Genomic DNA, 18,865 nt, shown 5'->3' on the forward strand with positions numbered 1-18,865 from the left:
AACCTTTTAAACAACAGGGCAGCCTGGGGGACTCAGTGGTCTAGTGCCGCCTTCGGCCCAGGGCCTGATCCTGGAGACCCGGGGTCAAGTCCCACGTCAGGCTCCCTGCATGGAGCCTGCTTCTCCCTCTGCCTGTGTCTCTACCTCTCTGTCTCTCTGTTTCTCATGAATAAATAAATGAAATCTTTAAAAAATATAAACAATATTTGTTCTTCCAATCCATGAGCATGAAATGACTTTCTATTTATTTGTGTCATCTTCAATTTCTTTCATCAGTGTTTTATAGGATTTACAGTGCAGAGCATTCACCTCTTTGGTTAGGCTTAATCCTACGTATCTTACTGTTTTTGGTGCTAGTATACATGGGATTGAGTCCTCAATAACTCTTCCTGCTGCCTCATTACTGTTGCATAGAAATGAAACAGATTTCTGCAAGTTCACTTTGTGTGTTTTACTGAATTTAACAGTTTTAGCAGTTTTTTGATGGATATTTTTGGGTTTTCTATACAGAAAATCATTCATCATCAAATAGTGAAAGCTTGACCTCTTCCTAGCTGATTTGGATGCCTTTTATTTCTTTTTGTTGTCTGATTGCTGTGGCTAGGACTTCCGGGCTGTGTTGAGTCAGAGTGATGAGGGCGGACATCCCTGTCTTGGCCCTGGCTGTAGAGGAAATGTTCTTGGTGTTTCCCTATTGAGGATGATATTCTGGGTTTCTCATCTAAGGTTTTTATTATGTTGCAATACATCCTCTCTAAACTTAATCTGTTGAGGGTTTTCACCATGACTGGATATTGTGTTTTGTCAGTGCTTTTCCTGCATCTGTTGAAATGGTCACTTCGTTCTTATTCTTTCCTTTACTAATGTGGTGTATCGCAGTGATTGATCTGTTAATATGGAACCACCTTGGCAACCCAGGAATAACTCCCACTTGATCATGGTGAATAATTTACTTAATGTATTGTTGGATTCACTGTGCTAGTTTTTTATTGAGAGTTTTTGATCTCTGTTAATCAGGAATATTGGCCTTTAGTTCTCTCTCTCTCTCTCTCTCTCTCTCTCTCTCTCTCTGTAGTGGGGTCTTTATCTGGTTTTGGTATCAGGGTAATGCTGGCCTCATAGAATGAATTTGAAAGTTTTCCTTTCTTTTTTTTTGGGGGGGGGGGGTGGGGTGGGGCGAGAGGATACTTTGAGAAGAATGGATATTAATTCTTCTTTAGATGTCTGGAGGAATTGCCCCAGGAAGGCCATCTGGTCCTGGACTTTGTTTGTTGGGAGATTTTTATTGCTGAATCAATTTCTTTGCTGGTTATCTGTCTGTTCAAGTTTCTTATTTCTTCCCTTTTCATTTTTGCTATGTTATATATTTCTAGGAATTGATCTATTTCTTCCAGTTTTTCTAAGTTGTTGGAATATAATTTTTCTCTTATAATCATTTGTTTTTCTGTGGTGTTGGTTGTTATTTCTCTTCTCTCATTTGTGATTTTATTTGGGTCCTTTCTCATCTTTTATTTCTTTTTTAAAAAATATTTTATTTATTTATTCATGAGAGACACACACAGAGAGAGACAGAGGTATAGGCAGGAGGAAAATCAGGCTCCATGCGGGGAGCCTGATGTGGGACTCGATCCCCCAGGACCCCGGAATCCTGACCTGAGCCAAAGCAGACGCTCAACCACTGAGCCACCCAGGTGCCTTGCTGATTCATTCCTTTGCTAGTTATGGGTCTGTTCACATTTTCTATTTCTTCCTATTTCAGTTTTGTTCATTTGCACATTTCTAGGGATTTGTCCATTTCTTCCAGGTCTCCTAGTTTGTTGGCATATAATTTTTCAGAGTATTCCCTTATAATTGTCTTATTTTTCTGGTGTTGATTGTGATCTCTCTTCTCTCATTTGTGATTTTATTTATTTAGGTCTTTTCTCTTTTCTTGTTGATGAGGCTGGCTAGGGATTGATCCATTTTATTAATTATTTTGAAGAACCAGCTCTTAGTTTCGTTATTCCATTCTACTGTTTTATTGTTTCTGTATTGCCTATTTCTGCTCTCATCTTTATTATTTCCCTTCTGCTGCAGGCTTTAGGCTTTGTTTGCTGTTCCTTTTCCAGCTCCTTTAGGTGTAGGGTTAGGTTGTGTATTGGAGACATCTTGTTTCTTGATGTAGGCCTGTATCGTTATGTACGTCCCTCTTAGGACTGCCTTTGCTGCATCCCAGAGGTTTGGAGAAACATATTTTCATTTTCATTTGTTTCTATTTTTTTCAATTTCCTCTTTAATTTCCTAGTTGCTCCATTCAATCTCTAGTAAGATGTTCATAATCTCCACGTATTTTTGGTCTGTCCAAATTTTTTCTTGCCGTTGACTTCGAGTTTCATAGTGTCGTGGTCTGAAAATGTACATGGTATGATCTCAATCTTCTTTTACCTGTTGAGGGCTGATTTGTGGCCCATGATGTGATCTGTTCTGGAGAATGTCCCATGTGCACTTGAAAGGAATGTGTATTCTGCTGCTTTAGGAGGAAATGTTCTGACTATATCTGTTGAGTCCCTCTGGTCCAATGTGTCAAGGTCATTGTTCCCCTGTTGATTTTCTGCATATATGATCTATCCATTGCCGTAAGTGGGTGTTAAAACCCCCTGTCAATGTATTATTATCAGTGAGTTTCTGTATGTTTGCTGTTACCTGGTTTCTATATTTAGGTACTTCCATGTTGGCAGCATAAATATTTACAATTGTTTGATCTTCTTGATGGAGAGTCTTCTTAATTATGAAATAATGCCCTTCTTCATCCCTTCTTATAGTATTGGTTCTTTTTTTTTATTTAAAGATTTTATTTATTTATTCATGAGAGATACACAGAGAGAAGCAGAGGCAGAAACAGGCAGAGGGAGAAGCAGGCTCCCCAAGGGAAGGCTGATGTGGGACCCGATCCTGGGACCCCAGGATCACATCCTGAGCTGAAGGCAGATGCTCAACCACTGAGCCACCAGGTGTCCCCAGTGTTTGGTTTCAAATCTAGTTTATCTGATATGAGTCTTCCAGCTTTCTTTTGATATCCATTAGCATGATAGATGATTTTCCATCCCCTGGCTTTCAATCTTCTGGTGTCTATAGGTCTAAGGTGAGCGTCTTGTAGGCAGCATATACATGGCTCTGTTTTTTTGTTTTTTAAGATTTTATTTATGAGAGAGAGAGAGAGAGAGAGAGAGAGAGAGAATGAGAGAGGCAGAAACCTAGGCAGAGAGAGAAGCAGGCTCCCCAACAGGAGCCCGATATGGGACTCGATCCCAGACTCCAGGATCACACCTGAGGCATTGGCTTGGATGCAGGGTGGAGGCTGAAGGAGAATGAGGAAGAACAAACTAGGGGGGAAACCAGAAGCTGACGGAGAGGAGGACAGATGTCCCTATCCGGAGCCCTCGCAGGGCCCGGGTGTCCTTTCCCAGGAGGGGCCCCCCTCTGTAGGGTGCTTCCCGCCGCCCCGTGCTCCCCGTCGCACCCGCAGGCACATCCCCAGGCCTCCAGCGCCTCTGCAGCCATGGTCTGGAGCGTCCTCCGTGTGTCCTACCGGGGACCCCAGCGTCGTGTCTGTAACCATCCGGCTGCTGTCTGACAACGATCGGGGGATTCTGACATTTGTTGGGTTTGGGGTGTGTGTGTGCCTGTCGCCGTGCCGCGATCTGATCCTTGGGCTGCGTCATCCTGACGCCGAAACGGTTGAAACACCATCATTTCTGGTGCTGGCGCTGGGCGGCTAGCTGGGTTCTCCTGGCCGACCCGGGCTCCCTCGTGCCGTGCGTCCCGCCGGAGGGTCAGCTGAGCTGGAAGGTCCGGCTCGGCCACATTCCCGTGGGTGGCAGTGGGTCCCCGCCGAGCGCCGGCCGCTTTTCTTCTCCCCGACGCCTCTCCAGCGGGGAGCCAGACCTCGGGGCCGCCGTGGGGGAGCTCCTGAGGAGCCGGCTGCCCATGGGGGGAGCCCTGGGGCTGCCTGTGTGTGGGAGTCGGGGTGGGGACGGGGCTGGGGTCCCTCGGTCCCCTGCGCTGCCTGCCCCCAGGCCGAGCCCCACGCTCACCCAGACCCTACTCTCTAGGGCATGCAGGGTGCCCTCCACACTCTGGTGTGAGAGATCCAGCAGCACCGGCTGTGCACGCTGAGCCTGCCCGGTGAGGGTGGCCCAGGTGTGAGAGCTGCAAGGGCCTGCTGTCCTGACGTCCCCTCCGGGGCCACGCTGACCGCCCCGTGGGCCCTCTGTGCCCCAGGGAGGGGAGGAAGCGCCCCGGAGCCTGGGCAGCCCAGGCCCCCTGGACAGAGGGGGCACAGACCTCCCAGGGCGCTTAGCACAGACCCTGGTGACCTGAGGCTCCCTGGCTGTCACTCTGTCCCAGGCCCGTCCTGGCCGCGGGCACAGGCTGAGTCGCAGTAGAGTCTGTGGGGTCCTGACCCTGGCATCTGGCCGCCCCTGGAAGGCATGTGGGGAGGTCAGCTGTGTGTGCCTGGCAGCGCCCCTGCAGGGGCTGGTCGGGGCCTGGGCGGTGCCCCCTCCTCCTCTCTGGGGGTGTCTCCACACCCCGTGCACAGAGCTCCGGGAGATGCAGAAACGAGCCGGCCATGCATTTTCACACAACACTTTATTGAACTTGCAACAGCAAACGGGCTCAGAGCCGAGGGTGTGCACCTTCCCCTGGGAGACCTTCCTGTCCTTAGAGGAAAGCGGGAATCCCACAGGGGTGTGGGTGCTGGAGTCCCCCACCTGGGAGCCTGTGCGGACTCGACTCCGGGTGGGGGCGCGTGTCCTGAGGTTGGGGCGTTGAGAGGCGGTTCTGGGGACAGCAGGGCTGACATGGACCTGCGGCCCATGGGCTCCTGTGCTGGGTCCCCGCAAGGCAGCTGGACCCTGGCCTCGGGCCCCCTGGGGCCAGGTGACTGACTGCTGGAGCCCCAGCACGTGGAGGAGCCTGCCTCCTGGTGTGGGTGCAGGTGGGGTCCACGGGCCTGCCCCTACTGCCCTCCCTGGGGTGTCCCGGGATCCCCAGGGCTGCCCTAGGTCAGCGACCTGGATCTGTGGGGCACGCCCAGGGCCCAGGAGGCCACATCCAGCTGAGAAAAGGCTCGCTCAGCCCGGGGCCAGAACCCAGGCCTGGCCAGGGCCCTGGGGCGCTGGATCCCATTAGTCTTCGTGATGGGCCTGGGGTGGCTCGAGTCGCCCCTGCCCCCACAGAGCCCGGGGCCAGGCCAGCCCAGGTCCCTCTGAGTCAGGGGCTGGTGTCCTGTGAGGGGGGTGCCGCCCTCCAGGAGGGACAGTGAGACGAGGCAAGGCATGGTGACGGCGGGCAAGAGCCTCCGGGCCCCGCACTCACCACCATGCTCTGCCCCCGAGGCCCGCGAGCATCGAGCTGCCCCGTGGACGCAGAGGGCAGAGGGTCCCGGGCCTGTATGGGGCCTCGGGGCAGCGGGCTCAAGCCACCCTGGCTCTGCCTTGGCTGTGCCCGTCACTGCCCAGCGAGGGGCACAAGCTGCAGTGGCCGCGGGGCAGGAAGGGTGTCCTGGGCCCAACAGCGTCGTCCCTAGGGGGCTGGGGGGACACTGTGATGGGAGTCCCGGGGGTGCTCTAGGGCCTGGTCCGTCGCAGGGCATCTGGGGTGGCCCAGGCAGGTGCCGAATGGAAGGGGACCCCGTTTTTTGTCTTGAAGCCCACTATGTCTGGGGGCCGCCTGCCTGCACCGTCTTGATGCACTGGGACGGTGGGGAGTGAGCTCCATCGCTGGGGGGGGGGGGGGAGAGTTGGACAATGGCCTGGCCGGGAGGGGGTCCGGGCGGCTCAGGCTGGGTGGCTGGGCCCGGGGAGGCCGGCTCCTCCACCCTGGGCGGTGTCTCAGAGGCCAGAGAAGGGAGGAGAGGCCCGGGCGCGGGGGACACTCGCTCCAGGCCCAGGGGCCTCGTGGGGAACTCCTCAGGTCCCGCTGGAAAGAGGCCAACGGGGTCAGCGTCTCCAGCAGGCTGTGTGTCCCCCACTGGGGGCCCCGGGGGTCCTCACGGCTCCCGCGTGGCTCCCCGGCCTGACCCTGTGCTCAGCCCCCCACACTGGTGCCCAGGCCCTGCAGTGGGTGCCCGCCCACCCAGCCCTGGCCTGGGGTCCCCGAGGCTGGAGCAGAAGAGGAGAGCCCCAGAGATGAGGACGGGGGCCCCGGGGGCTCTGTCCCCTGTGGGCGGCCCCAGGCCGAGTCGGGAGGGGCCGGGGCCCTGAGCACACCTGGGGGGGACAGGTCCCACCGCATCCTCCGGAGCTGGGTCATGGAGGCCCGAAGGTGTCTGAGCACCGCCTCGTCCTCCAGGGCCCAGGGCTGGGCCAGAGAGTCCTGGAGGAACTCCCGGAGCCCTTCCAGGGGCAGCTTCAGGAGGCGCTCTGGGCGGTGGGCGAGAGTCAGACCCAGAGGGCCCCGCCCTGGGGCCCCCGGTGCCCCCGGGCCAGCGGCTGGGGTCCCGCTGTGCCCAGGAGCGCCGTGGGCAGTGCGCTGGCCGGGGAAGCCCCTGCCCACTGCTCTCTCAGGGAGCCCCGCTGCACCCGCCTGCCCCGCCGTCCCCCCGCCCCAGGTCTGGGTGCTGCTCAGAGCACAGGGTCACCGCCCCTGCCCCCCCCCCCCGGCACCCCTGGGCTCCCAGGGGCTCACTTACTCCTGTGCACCTTGAGGATGGTGTAGGCCCTGGCCATGAGCACCCTCTCCCCATCGAGTACGTAGGCATCCCACAGGTTCAGGGTGAGCGAGAAGGGGGTCTAGGGGACAGTGGGGTGGGAGGAGTGGCCTGAGCAGGGCCCCTGGGGGGCTGGGCTGGGGCTAGGCTAGGCCTGCCATATGCCCCCCGGCTGCCTCCGAAGAGGCCCCACAGCACCCCCCCCACCCGTGCGTGCCCTCCTCCCAGGGAGATCAGGGCTCCCGGCCGCTCCGGGCTCCCACCCCAGCCAGCACCTCCCGCACCCCTGGGGGCACAGACTCTCCCGCACTTGACGACACCACGCCTCGAGAGGACCCCAGGCTGGCCGCCTGATGGGCCGAGGGCCCGTCCACACCCCGGGCTGACCCGGCCTCACCCGGGGGAGCTGAGGCAGAGACGGCCCGCCCCCCGGAACCTCGTCCAGGGACCCTCTGGGCTTCTCCAGGACGGGCTGGGCTGCGAGCCTCAGCCTCAGGGCCCCGGGGTTGGGCCTGGCTAGTCTGGAGGGTGGGGCTGAGCTGGGCCCTCCCCGGGGGCAGGGGGCAGGTCCGGGAGCGGGGGTCCTGGGGGGGCCTCACCCGGCCGAGGAAGCACTGCAGGAACCACTTTGGGGTGTAGATGCCAGTGGACATCTGCTCCTTGTCCTGGCGGAAGGGCAGGAGGTGCTCAGACCCCACGCCGCGGCCCCTGGAGCCAGGTGGACGCGCTCCCCACAGCCCAGCCCAGCCCCGAGGGGGAGGAACGTGACCCCAACTCTGGGCAGCTCGGAGGGCCGTGCCCCCCACCCCCTGCCCCGGGTCCCGGGGACGGGCCTTAGGAGCTCCCGCTCGCCATGTGCTTCCTCAGGTTGGGGAGAGCTCTTTGGAGGATGCGCCCTGATAAGCCTGGAACCTGAGGAGCTTCGGGAAGCCCGGGACGAAGCCTGAGAAGGCCTCAGGCCCCCACGGTCAGGGCCTCCTCCTGCACCAGGCGGGGTGGGGGGTGTCGGGGCAGGGGCCTCCCCCCACGCCCTGACCCCCGTGTGCCCACCGCCCTCGGAGCCCTGAATGGACCCGCTCTTCCCAGAGGGCAGGGCTGCCTCCTATGTGAGGGACGCGGGGCCCGGGGACCCTCGTCCTACAGAGACCCCGCGGGGCGTGGGCTGGGGGCTGAGGACCAGACCCAGCTGACCCAGCACCCTCTCTCCTGCAGGAGCCGCTGCAGGGACAGGCGGGTCCCCAGCCCCGAGGGGCAGCGGTTGCAGGCCACGGGGATGGTGATGGGCGTGCACGGCCCTCTGTGGGGCTTGGGAGTGAGGCTGAGGGCTTGCAGGGGGTTGAGACACTGCCCCCTGGGCCCCGTGTGGCCGGGCTGTGAGGGAGCCAGGGGAGCCTGGGGGGCAAGCAGGCAGCTGGGCGGGAGGTTGGGGGAGCAGCGGGAGTGCGAGCCTGGCCTGCAGACGGTGGGGCGGGTGGCCGTGGCTCCGGGACCCCGAGGCCACCGGGGAGGCGGGGCCCTTGCCCGTGGGGGGGCGTGCTGGGGGGTCCCCGCCTGCCCCCCCCCGGGGGTCCCCGCCTGCCCCCCCCCCCCCCGTGCAGCAGCCTGCAGGGAGGCCCTCCTGACTCCCCTCCCGCCCGGCAGCCCGGGGGGCCCCTACCGTGCATGGCGTGCCTGTCGTCCACCATCAGCTGGGCCAGCGCCCAGAAGGCGTCCTCCTCGGGCAGGAACATGAGGAGGATGGCCGTGATCTCGCGCATGCCCTGGCAGTAGCCCACCTCCTGCAAGAGCCAGAGCCCCACGGAGGGCGAGCGCCCTGAGGCCCCTCTGAACCCTCCCCACAGACGTCAGGCTCCCCCGGCTCCCTCACAGCCCGGGCTCCCGGAGGGGGCTCCCAGAGGGCAGGGGGGGATGCGGGGGCAGGTGAGGGCCACCCGGACCAGCTCGGGCGCCAGCACCCCGGGCCCCGCTACCGAGCCCTGCGGCCGCCGAGCCAGGGACCCCGTCCTCAGACCAGCAGGAGGGGCCTCCGTGAGCTGTGCCAGGCTGCAGGGGACCCGCCAGGTCTGGAGACCCCTCGGAGGGCAGGTCGGGGGGGGGGGGCTGACTGTGGCCCCTGGCAGGTCCCACGAGGGGAGCTGGGCCAGGACACCCCGCGGGCCGGGGAGCGTGTGAGCTGGGGTCCTCGGGGACCCTTCTGGAATGCGCGGTGGAAGGGGGCGGCCTCCTGGGCGCCTCGGCCTCCTGCCCTTCAGGGGAGTGGGAGCCTTCCCCGCCCGGGTTCTCCTCGGTAGTGCCGTCTGTCAGGGTCCAGACCCGAGCTCTAGGACGGCCGCGGTGCACGCGGGGGCCCCGGCCAGCCCCGGCCCTCGGGCACGCAGGCCCTGCCTCCCCTGGGAGGTCTGCACCCCGCCCCCTGCCCGTCCGGGAGGAGAGAGACCCTCCCCCGCATCCCGGGGCGTGGCGCTGGGGCCCCGACTGTGAGTCCCGCTGGTCACCAGCACTCAGGACAAGGCCGCCCGCGGGGCAGGAGGCAGGGGCAGGGACACTCACGGTGTCGTACACCGAGTAGGCCGCCAGCACGAGGAACAGGGTCGCTGCCTAGGAGGGGGGACAGCGGGGGGCTCTGCTCAGTCAGCCCCCGCCCAGCGAGGCCGCCGAGGTGCCGACACCCGCCCCGCAGGCCCCGCGGCCCGCAGGGCCCCTCCGCGGGGGCCGATCTCTGGGGTCAGGTCTGCGCACGGGGACAGGCGGCGACCTCACACGTGCAGCGGCCGGGGGTTAAGTGCACCCTGGGGTGTCCGACGCCTCCGAGCGGCTCTCGCCGTGGGGTGTGCAGCTCCGGGCTCCCCCAGCACCGCCAGCGCCCGCGGCCCCCCCGCACGCCCCCTGGGAGCCAGCGCTCCCCCTGCCCCGGTCCCCGCAGCCCCTGACGCCTCTCCTCCGCTGCCCTGGCCTGGCTGGCCCCGTGTCCCGGGAACACCACCAGCCCACGTGGCCCCTGCCGGAGCCCACGCAGCCTGGGCGTCCGTGGCCCTGAGCGCACCCTCAGGCCTTCCCAGGTGTCCCTGGGCTGGACTCTGCGGGGGGACCCCGGGCCCGCCCATCCCAGAGCATCCCGGGGCTCCAGGTCTGAGCCGCCGTGAGGAGAGCAGGGAACGTCCGTCATGCAGGTGTGACCCGGATACAGGCTGCGAACCCCTGGGGTCACTATCTGAGCACGCGGGGGTCGCGGTGCGGCCTCTCAGCGCTGCCAGGAGCCGCCCGATGCCCCCGCACGGCGGCCTGAGTCTGCACCGGCTCCGCCCCGCCCACGGCCCCGCCCACGGCCCTCCCCGGCCCCGCCCACCGCACGCTGCCGCTCCGAGCCCCGCATCGCAGAAACAGCCAGAAAAGGACAACAGGATGCTTTGCACGGACCGAAGCGAAGGTGGAGCTTCGTCCCGCGGCCAGGCAGCCCCGACCCCGCGGGACAGCGCCCGCACACAGCTCCGCGCCCCGCGCCCGGGCTCCCGGCTCCAGGCCGGTCTGCGGAGGGGCAGGAGAGGCCGCCAGCACCTGTGCCCCCCCCGACGACGGACGCAGCCACCGGGTCGCTGAGGGTTCGAGGGAGCCGCGTCCGCTCCCGCCCCGCCGGTTTCTCCGATGCCCGCCGCTTCCTAGCAACGGCCCTGCCGCCGGCGTCGGTCCCGCGAGAAGAGGCGGCGCTCCCGCGGGAAGAAGGGCTGCGGAGAGGGGCGGGGCCGGGGCCCAGGGGGCGGGGCCGGGATCTGGGGTTGGGGCGGGGCCAGGGGCGGGGCCAGGGGCGGGGCCAGGGGCGGGGCGGGGCCAGGGGTGGGGCGGGGCCGGGCCGGGGGCGGGGCGAGCGGGGAAGCTGGGGGGTTGTCTGGTGCGGGGCACCTAGATCCCAGAGTGAATGCGGCCCTACTGTCCAAACTCGCTCATACACTTGTGCAAGGGCACAGCTCTCAGGACCAAACGCTGACAGCGGTTTGGTTTATAGATCTAAAAAATCGGGATTGGTGAAAATACAGAGTGGGAGTGAAAACCTTGACAGAGGAGAACATGGTCCAAGGCATTAGGTGCCACTTGGCTTATGTTCAAATTAGAACTTGGCTCTTAGCTTCCTGGCAGCCTAAGAGAAAGGGAAGACAGGAGCTATTTCCTCTTCTAAATCAGGAGAAGCAAAGGTTTTGTTAATCACGGAATCATCTTATATGTATTTTTCCATTGCTATAAATTCTGCAAATTAGGGTTTTTAAAGAAGCACGTTTATTGGGGGAAAGGATGAATTCTGCTCCTCTTGCAAATATATTGGTAACTATCATGTATTTTCATTTTCATTAGTTTCCATGAGTCTTTTTTAATTCTCTAATTTCCTGGTTGACCCTCTTCCTTTAGTGGGATGCCCAAACACTGAGTTTCTTCCAAATTTCTTCTTCTGATTGAGTTGTAGTTTCAAAGCATTGTGGTCTGAAAATATGCAGGGCACAATCCCAATCTTATGGTATCAGTTGAGACCTGACTTGTGACCCAGTATGTGGTCTATTCTGGAGAAAGTTCCATGTGCCCTTGGGAAGAATGTGTATTCAGTTGGGTTCGGATGGAACATTCTGTATATATCTGTGAAATTCATCTGGCCCAGTGTACCATTTAAAGCCCTGGTTTCCGTGTTGATGTTCTGCTTAGAATATCCCTCATTGGCTCAGAGTGCCATGTGGAAGTCTACTATTAGTGTATTATTATAAAGTATCTCTTTACTTTGGTTATTAATTGATTGACGGACTTGGCGGGTCCCACATTAGGGGCATAAATATTCATAATTTTTAGTTCTTCTTGTGGAACAGATCATTTAAGTACGATATAGTGTCCCTCTTCATCTGTTACTAGAGTCTTTGGTATAAACCCTAATTTATATGATATTAGGATTGCTACCCCAGCTGTCTTTTGAGACCATTTGGAAGGTAAAGGAGGCTCCACCCCTTCGTTTTCAGGATGGAATTGTCCTTAGGTCTGAAAGAGTCTGTTTAGCTCGTGTTCTCCTCTATGATATTAATGGATTCTTCTCTCACATTTAGATCTTTCATCCATTTTGAGTTCACCTTTGTGTATGGTGTAAGAGAATGGTCCAGTTTCATTCTTCTGCACGTGGCTGTCCAATTTTCCCAGCACCATTTATTGAAGAGACTGTCCTTTTTCCAGTGTATATTCTTTCCTACTTTGTTGAATATTAGTTGACCATAGAGATCAAGGCCCATTTCTGGATTCTCTTTTCTGTTCCATTGATCTATTTGTCTGTTTTTGTGCCAGTACCGCAGTGTCTTGGTGATCACAGCTTTGTCGTACAACCTGAAATCCGGGATTGTGATGCCCCCAGCTCTGGTTTTCTTTTTCAATATTTCCCTGGCTATTCGGGGTCTTTCCGATTCCACACAAATATTTTTTTTTTAGATTTTGTTTATTTATTCATGATAAAGAGAGAGAGAGAGAGAGAGAGGAAGAGACACAGGCAGAGGGAGAAGCAGGCTCCATGCAGGGAGCGACGTGGGACTCAATCCCAGGTCTTCAGGATCATGCCCTGGGCTGAAGGTGGTGCTAAAGCACTGAGCCACCCGGGCTCCCCCATACAAATCTTAAGATGATTTGTTTCAGCTCTGAAGAAAGTCCACGGTAGGGATCCCTGGGTGGCTCAGCGGCTTAGCGCCTGCCTTTGGCCCAGGGCATGATCCTGGAGTCCCAGGATCGAGTCCTGTGTCGGGCTCCCTGCATGGAGCCTGCTTCTCCCTCTGCCTGTGTCTCTGCCTCTCTCTCTCTATGTTTATCATGAATAAATAAATAAAAATCTTTAAAAAAAAAAAAGAAAGAAAATTGTGGGTGACTGCGGACTAGCTGGAGTAACTGAACCAAACCAGACCCGGACTTGCATCCCTCATTCACTCAAAAGGCTCGGGAGCCTAAAGGGTAAATAGTTGGTAGACGCTTGAGAAAGGGCTTGAGAAATGGTTCTCAGGGCTCACTTGTACGTGATCACCCACATTATACAATAGATACAACTTATTCTGACCTGGTCATAAATGTAAATAAGGGTCTGTCTGTCCTTGCTGGTCTGTTTATCATACCTAATATTCCTTTGAAGTATGCACATCTGGAGCAACAAGCTTATCTATTTACCAAGGTCTTCTGGCACCTGTGAGTCTGTCTTGCATGCTGAGAAAGGGGAACTTTGGAGGGTTTCACAAACCTGTTAAAAATAAACACCTTCTTGGCTTTGTTTTGCTCATGCTATAAAACGTTGTAAAACCTTGAATAAAGCTGGAACTGCTTGGACATCATCCACTGTGTCCCTCCTGTCCCCATCTCTTTACTTTTATTTTCCTCATCCCCTTATCCTCAGGACCCTGATCGTGTTGCTACAGCACACGCAACAGAAAGTCCATGGTATTTTGATAGGGATTGAATTAAATTGTAAATTGCAGGGTAGCATTGACATTTTCACAATATTAATTTGTCCAATCCATGAGCACGGAATGTTTTTCCATCTCTTTGTGTCTTCCTCAATTTCTTTCAGAAGTGTTCTGTAGTTTTTAGAGTACAGATCCTTTACCTCTTTGGTTAGGTTTATTCCTAGGTATCTTATGCTTTTGGGTGCAATTGTAAATGGGACTGACTCCTTCATTTCTCTTTCTTCAGTCTCATTGTTAGTGTATAGAAATGCCATTGATTTTCTGGGCATTGATTTTGTATCCTGCCACGCTACCAAATTGCTGTATGAGTTCTAGCAATCTTGGGGTGGAGGCTTTTGGGTTTTCTAGGTAGAGTATCATGTCATCGGCGAAGAGGGAGAGTTTGATTTCTTCTTTGCCAATTTGAATGCCTTTAATGTCTTTTTGTTGTCTGATTGCTGAGGCTAGGACTTCCAGTACTATGTTGAATAGCAGTGGTGAGAGTGGACATCCCTGTCTTGTTCCTGATCTTAGGGGAAAGGCTCCCAGTGCTTCCCCATTGAGAATGATATTTGCTGTGGGCTTTTCATAGATGGCTTTTAAGATGTCGAGGAATGTTCCCTTTATCCCTACACTCTGAAGAGTTTTCATCAGGAATGGATGCTGTATTTTGTCAAACGCTTTCTCTGCATCCCTTGAGAGGATCATAAGGTTTTGTTTTGTTTTGTTTTGTTTTAGGATCATAAGGTTCTTGTTTCTTCTCTTATTGCTGTGATCTATCACATTGATTATTTTATCAATGTTGAACCAACCTTGCATCCTGGGGATAAATCCCATTGGTTGTGGTGAATAATCCACTCAATATACTGTTGACCCTATTGACTACTATCTTGGTGAGAATTTTTGCATCCGGGTTCATCAGGGATGCTGGTCTGTAATTCTCCTTTATGGTGAGGTCTTTGTCTAATTTTGAGATAAGGTAATGCCGGCCTCTTAAAACAAGATTGGAGGTGTTCATGCTCTTTATACCTTCAAAACAGCTTCACTGGAATAAGTATTATTTCTTTTTTAAACTTTTGATAGAATTCGCCTGAGAAGCCAGTTGTCCCTGTCTTTTATGTCTCCGGAGTTTGATGATGACTGCATCACGTTCTAACCTGGATATTAAGGATATTAAGGTCCATTAAGGTTCTCTGTCATCTCATATCGCAGTTTTGGAAATTTGTGGTGAGGGTAAGGGTGGTGGTTAGGCTTAGAGTAAGGGGTTAGGGGTTCGGGGTTAGGGTTCGGGTTCAGGTTAGGATTGATTGGGCTTGGGTTAGGGTTCTGGTTCGGGTTTGGGATTAGGGTTCAGGATTGGGTTCAGGTTCGGGCTTGGTTGAGGGTTCAGGTTCAGGTTAGGGTTCGGGTTAGGGTTCAGGTTCGGGTTCAGGGTTGGGGTTAGGGGTTTGAGTTTGAGTTTGGGTTCGGGGTTAGGGTTCGGGTTAGGGGTTCAGGTTTGGGTTAGAGTTCAGGTTTGGGTTCCAGTTCAGTTTAGAGTTTGCGTTCGGGTTCAGGTTCAGGGCTTGGGGTTAGGGTTAGGGTTAGGGTTACAGTTAGAGTTCGAGATAGGGTTTGGGATAGGGTTCGAGTTCGGGATAGGGTTTAGGGTTTAGGGTTCGGTTTCGAGATAGGGCTCGGGTTCAGGTTTGGGATACGGTTTAGGGTTCGGGTTCCAGTTCGGGTTAGGGTTCCAGTTCTGGTTCGGGTTAGGGTTAAGGTATGGGTTAGGGAATGGGTTGGGGTACTGGTTATGGTATGGATTAGGGTACGGGTTAGGGTACGGGTTAGAGGTTAGGGTAGGGTTAGGGTACAGGTTAGGTTATGGGTTAGGGTATGAGTTAGGGTACGGTTTTTTGTACAACGTTTTTTGTCTTCAAGCCCACCATATCTGGGGACCGCCTGCCTGCACCGTATTGTTGCACTGGGAGGATGGGGAGGGAACTCCATCGCTGGGGGGGAGGTTTGACGATGGCCTGGCCGGAAGGGGGTCCGGGCGGCTCAGGCTGGGTGACTGGGCCTGGGGAGGCCGGCTCCTCCACCCTGGGCGGTGTCTCAGAGGCTGGAGAAGGGAGGACAGGCCTGGGCGCCGGGGACACTCGCTCCAGGCCCAGGGGCCTCGTGGGGAACTCCTCAGGTCCCGCTGGAAAGAGGCCAACGGGGTCAGCGTCTCCAGCAGGCTGTGTGTCCCCCACTGGGGACCCCGGGGGTCCTCACGGCTCCCTCGTGGCCCCCTGGCCTGACCCTGTGCTCAGCACCCCACATTGGTGCCCAGGCCCTGCAGTGGGTGCCCGCCCGCCCAGCCCTGGCCAGAGGTCCCCGAGGCTGCAACAGAAGAGGAGAGCCCCAGAGATGAGGATGGGGACCCCGGGGGCTCTGTCCCCTGTGGGCGGCCCCAGCAGGCCGAGTCGGGAGGGGCTGGGGCCCTGAGCCCACCTGGCGATGGGACAGGTCACACCGTATCCTCCGGAGCTGGGTCATGGAGGCCCGAAGGTGTCTGAGCACCGCCTCGTCCTCCAGGGCCCAGGGCTGGGCCAGAGAGTCCTGGAGAAACTCCCGGAGCCCTTCCAGGGGCAGCTTCAGGAGGCGCTCTGGGCGGTGGGCGAGAGTCAGACCCAGAGGGCCCCGCCCTGGGGCCCCCGGTGCCCCCGGGCCAGCGGCTGGGGTCCCGCTGTGCCCAGGAGCGCCGTGGGCAGTGCGCTGGCCGGGGAGGCCCCTGCCCACTGCTCCTCTCAGGGAGCCCCGCTGCACCCGCCTGCCCCGCCGTCCCCCCGCCCCAGGTCTAGGTGCTGCTCAGAACACAAGGTCACCGCCCCTGCCCCCCGCCCCCAGCACCCCTGGGCTCCCAGGGGCTCACTTACTCCTGTGCACCTTGAGGATGGTGTAGGCCATGGCCGTGAGCACCCTCTCCCCATCGAGTATGTAGGCATCCCACAGCTTCAGGGTAGGCGAGAAGGGGGTCTAGGGGACAGTGGGGTGGGAGGAGTGGCCTGAGCAGGCCCCCTGGGGGGCATGGCTGGGGCTAGGCTAGGCCTGCCATATGCCCCCCGGCTGCCTCCGAAGAGGCCCCACAGCCCCCCCACCCCACCCCCGTGCGTGCCCTCCTCCCAGGGAGATCAGGGCTCCAGGCCGCACCGGGTTCCGACCCGGCCAGCACCTCCCACACCCCTGGGGGCACAGACTCTGCCCGCACTTGACGACACCACGCCTCGAGAGGACCCCAGGCTGGCAGCCCGATGGGCCAAGGGCCCGTCCACACCCCGGGCTGACCCGGCCTCCCCCGGGGGAGCTGAGGCAGAGACGGCCCGCCCCCCAGAACCTCGTCCAGGGACCCTCTGGGCTTCTCCAGGACGGGCTGGGCTGCGAGCCTCAGCCTCAGGGCCCCGGGGTCGGGCCTGGCTGGTCTGGAGGGTGGGGCTGAGCTGGGCCCTCCCCGGGGGCAGGGGGCAAGTCCGGGAGCGGGGGCCGCGGGGGGAAGCCTCACCCGGCCGATGAAGCACTGCAGGAAGCACTTTGGGGTGTAGATGCCAGTGGACATCTGCTCCTCGTCCTGGCGGGAGGGCACGGGGTGCTCAGACCCCACGCCGTGGCCCCTGGAGCCGGGTGGACATGCTCCCCACGGCCCAGCCAGCCCCGAGGGCGCCCCCGGGCCCCAGGGGGAGGAACGTGACCCCAACTCTGGGCAGCTCGGAGGGCCGTGCCCCCCACCCCCTGCCCCGGGTCCCGGGGACAGAGCCTCAGGAGCTCCCACTCGCCATGTGCTTCCTCAGGTTGGGGAGAGCTCTCTGCAGGACGCGCTCATGATGAGCCTGGAACCTGAGGAGCTTCGGGAAGCCTGGGATGAAGAAGCCTGAGAAGGCCCCAGGACCCCGCGATCAAGGCCTCCTCCTGCATCAGGCGGGGTAGGGGGTGTCAGGGCAGGGGCCTCCCCCCACGCCCTGACCCCCGTGTGCCCACCGCCCTCGGAGCCCTGAATGGACCCGCTCTTCCCAGAGGGCAGGGCTGCCTCCTATGTGAGGGACGCGGGGCCCGGGGACCCTCGTCCTACAGAGACCCCGCGGGGCGTGGGCTGGGGGCTGAGGACCAGACCCAGCTGACCCAGCACCCTCTCTCCTGCAGGAGCCGCTGCAGGGACAGGCGGGTCCCCAGCCCCGAGGGGCAGCGGTTGCAGGCCACGGAGAGGGTGATGGGCGTGCACGGCCCTCTGTGGGGCTTGGGAGTGAGGCTGGGGGCCCCCGGAGGGGGAGATGCTGCCCCTTGGGCCCCGTGTGGCCGTGGGCTGGGAGGGGGGCCTGGGGAGCAAGCAGGCAGCTGGGTGGGAGGTTGGGGGAGCAGCGGGAGTGCGAGCCTGGCCTGCAGACGGTGGGGCGGGTGGCCGTGGCTCCGGGACCCCTAGGCCACTGGGGAGGTGGGGCCCTTGCCCGAGGGGGGGGCGGGCTGGGGGGTCCCCGCCTGCCCCCGGGTGCAGCAGCCTGCAGGGAGGTCCTCCTGACTCCCCTCCCGCCCGGCAGCCCAGGGGGCCCCTACCGTGCATGGCGTGCCTGTCGTCCACCATCAGCTGGGCCAGCGCCCAGAAGGTGTCCTCCTCTGGCCGGAACATGAGGACAATGGCCGTGATCTCGCGCACGCCCGGGCAGTAGCCCACCTCCTGCAAGAGCCAGAGCCCCACGGAGGGCGGGCGCCCCGAGGCCCCCTCTGAGCCCTCCCCGCCGGCGTCAGGCTCCCCCGGCTCCCTCACAGCCCGGGCTCCCAGAGGGGGCTCCCAGAGGGCAGGGGGGGCAGGTGAGGGCCACCCGGAGCAGCTCGGGCGCCAGCACACCAGGCCCCACTACCGAGCCCTGCGGCCGCCGAGCCAGGGACCCCGTCCTCAGACCAGCAGGAGAGGCCTCCGTGAGCTGTGCCAGGCTGCAGGGGACCCGCCAGGTCTGGAGACCCCCCGGAGGGCAGGTCGGGGGGGGCCTGACTGTGGCCCCTGGCAGGTCCCACGAGGGGAGCTGGGCCAGGACACCCCGTGGGACCGGGGAGCGTGTGAGTTGGGGTCCTCGGGGACCCTTCTGGAATGCGCGGTGGAAGGGGGCGGCCTCCTGCCCTTCAGGGGAGTGGGAGCCTTCCCCGCCCGGGTTCTCCTCAGTAGTGCCATCTGTCAGGGTCCAGACCCGAGCTCTAGGACGGCCGCGGTGCACGCGGGGGCCCCGGCCAGCCCCGGCCCTTGGGCACGCAGGCCCTGCCTCCCCTGGGAGGTCTGCACCCCGCCCCCTGCCCGTCCCAGAGGAGGAGAGACCCTCCCTGGCATCTCGGCATCTCGGGGCCATGGAGCTGGGGCCCCGACTGTGAGTCCCGCTGGTCACCAGCACTCAGGACAAGGCCGCCCGCGGGGTAGGAGGCAGGGGCAGGGACACTCACGGTGTCGTACACCGAGTAGGCCGCCAGCACAAGGAACAGGCTTGCTGCCTAGGAGGGGGGACAGCGGGGGGCTCTGCTCAGTCATCCCCCACCCAGCGAGGCCACCGAGGTGCCGACACCCGCCCCGCAGGCCCCGCGGCCCGCAGGGCCCCTCCGTGGGGGCTGATCTCTGGGGTCAGGTCTGCGCACGGGGACAGGCGGCGACCTCACACGTGCAGCGTGCCGGGGGTTAAGTGCACCCTGGGGTGCCCAACGCCTCCAAGGAGCTCCCGCCGTGGGGTGTGCAGCTCCA

The 18,865-nt window shown here is 60.0% G+C and overlaps 1 protein-coding gene and 1 non-coding gene across 2 annotated transcripts; one reads left to right on the top strand and one right to left on the bottom strand.

Annotated features, from left to right (window-relative positions):
• Positions 1-4,324: 4,324 nt before the first annotated feature.
• Positions 4,325-4,469, top strand: MIR8813-1 (microRNA mir-8813-1). Its single transcript, NR_128753.1, has one exon. It is a non-coding gene; the product is annotated as a microRNA mir-8813-1 (primary transcript).
• Positions 4,470-4,612: 143 nt separating this feature from the next.
• LOC102156346 lies at positions 4,613-16,062 on the bottom strand. Its single transcript, XM_038568132.1, has 10 exons — positions 16,032-16,062; positions 15,607-15,959; positions 15,083-15,313; positions 10,109-10,246; positions 9,242-9,289; positions 8,349-8,469; positions 7,291-7,356; positions 6,674-6,773; positions 6,252-6,404; positions 4,613-5,961 (listed from the first exon to the last, which is right to left on the bottom strand). Exons 1-10 carry the CDS (start codon positions 16,060-16,062, stop codon positions 5,952-5,954), a joined length of 1,251 nt encoding a protein of 416 aa, XP_038424060.1. The 3' UTR covers positions 4,613-5,951.
• Between the last annotated feature and the right edge of the window lie 2,803 nt (positions 16,063-18,865).

The sequence above is a fragment of the Canis lupus genome, chromosome 21, assembly GCF_011100685.1.
Source record: "Canis lupus familiaris isolate Mischka breed German Shepherd chromosome 21, alternate assembly UU_Cfam_GSD_1.0, whole genome shotgun sequence".
Classification (NCBI taxonomy): Eukaryota; Metazoa; Chordata; class Mammalia; order Carnivora; family Canidae; genus Canis; species Canis lupus.

Bases quoted from the DNA above. Each gene is read 5' to 3' on its own strand.
- LOC102156346 (XM_038568132.1), bottom strand. From the start codon at position 16,062: ATGGCCTACACCATCCTCAAGGTGCACAGGA. The intron at 10,247-15,082 runs GTGCAGGCAGGC...GGGGGGGCACAG, and splicing joins CCTCCCAGTGCAACAATACG to GTGCTGGCGGCCTCTCCTGC. The intron at 9,290-10,108 runs GTCCGTGCAAAG...CCCCCCTCCTAG, and splicing joins GAAGCTCCACCTTCGCTTCG to GCAGCGACCCTGTTCCTCGT.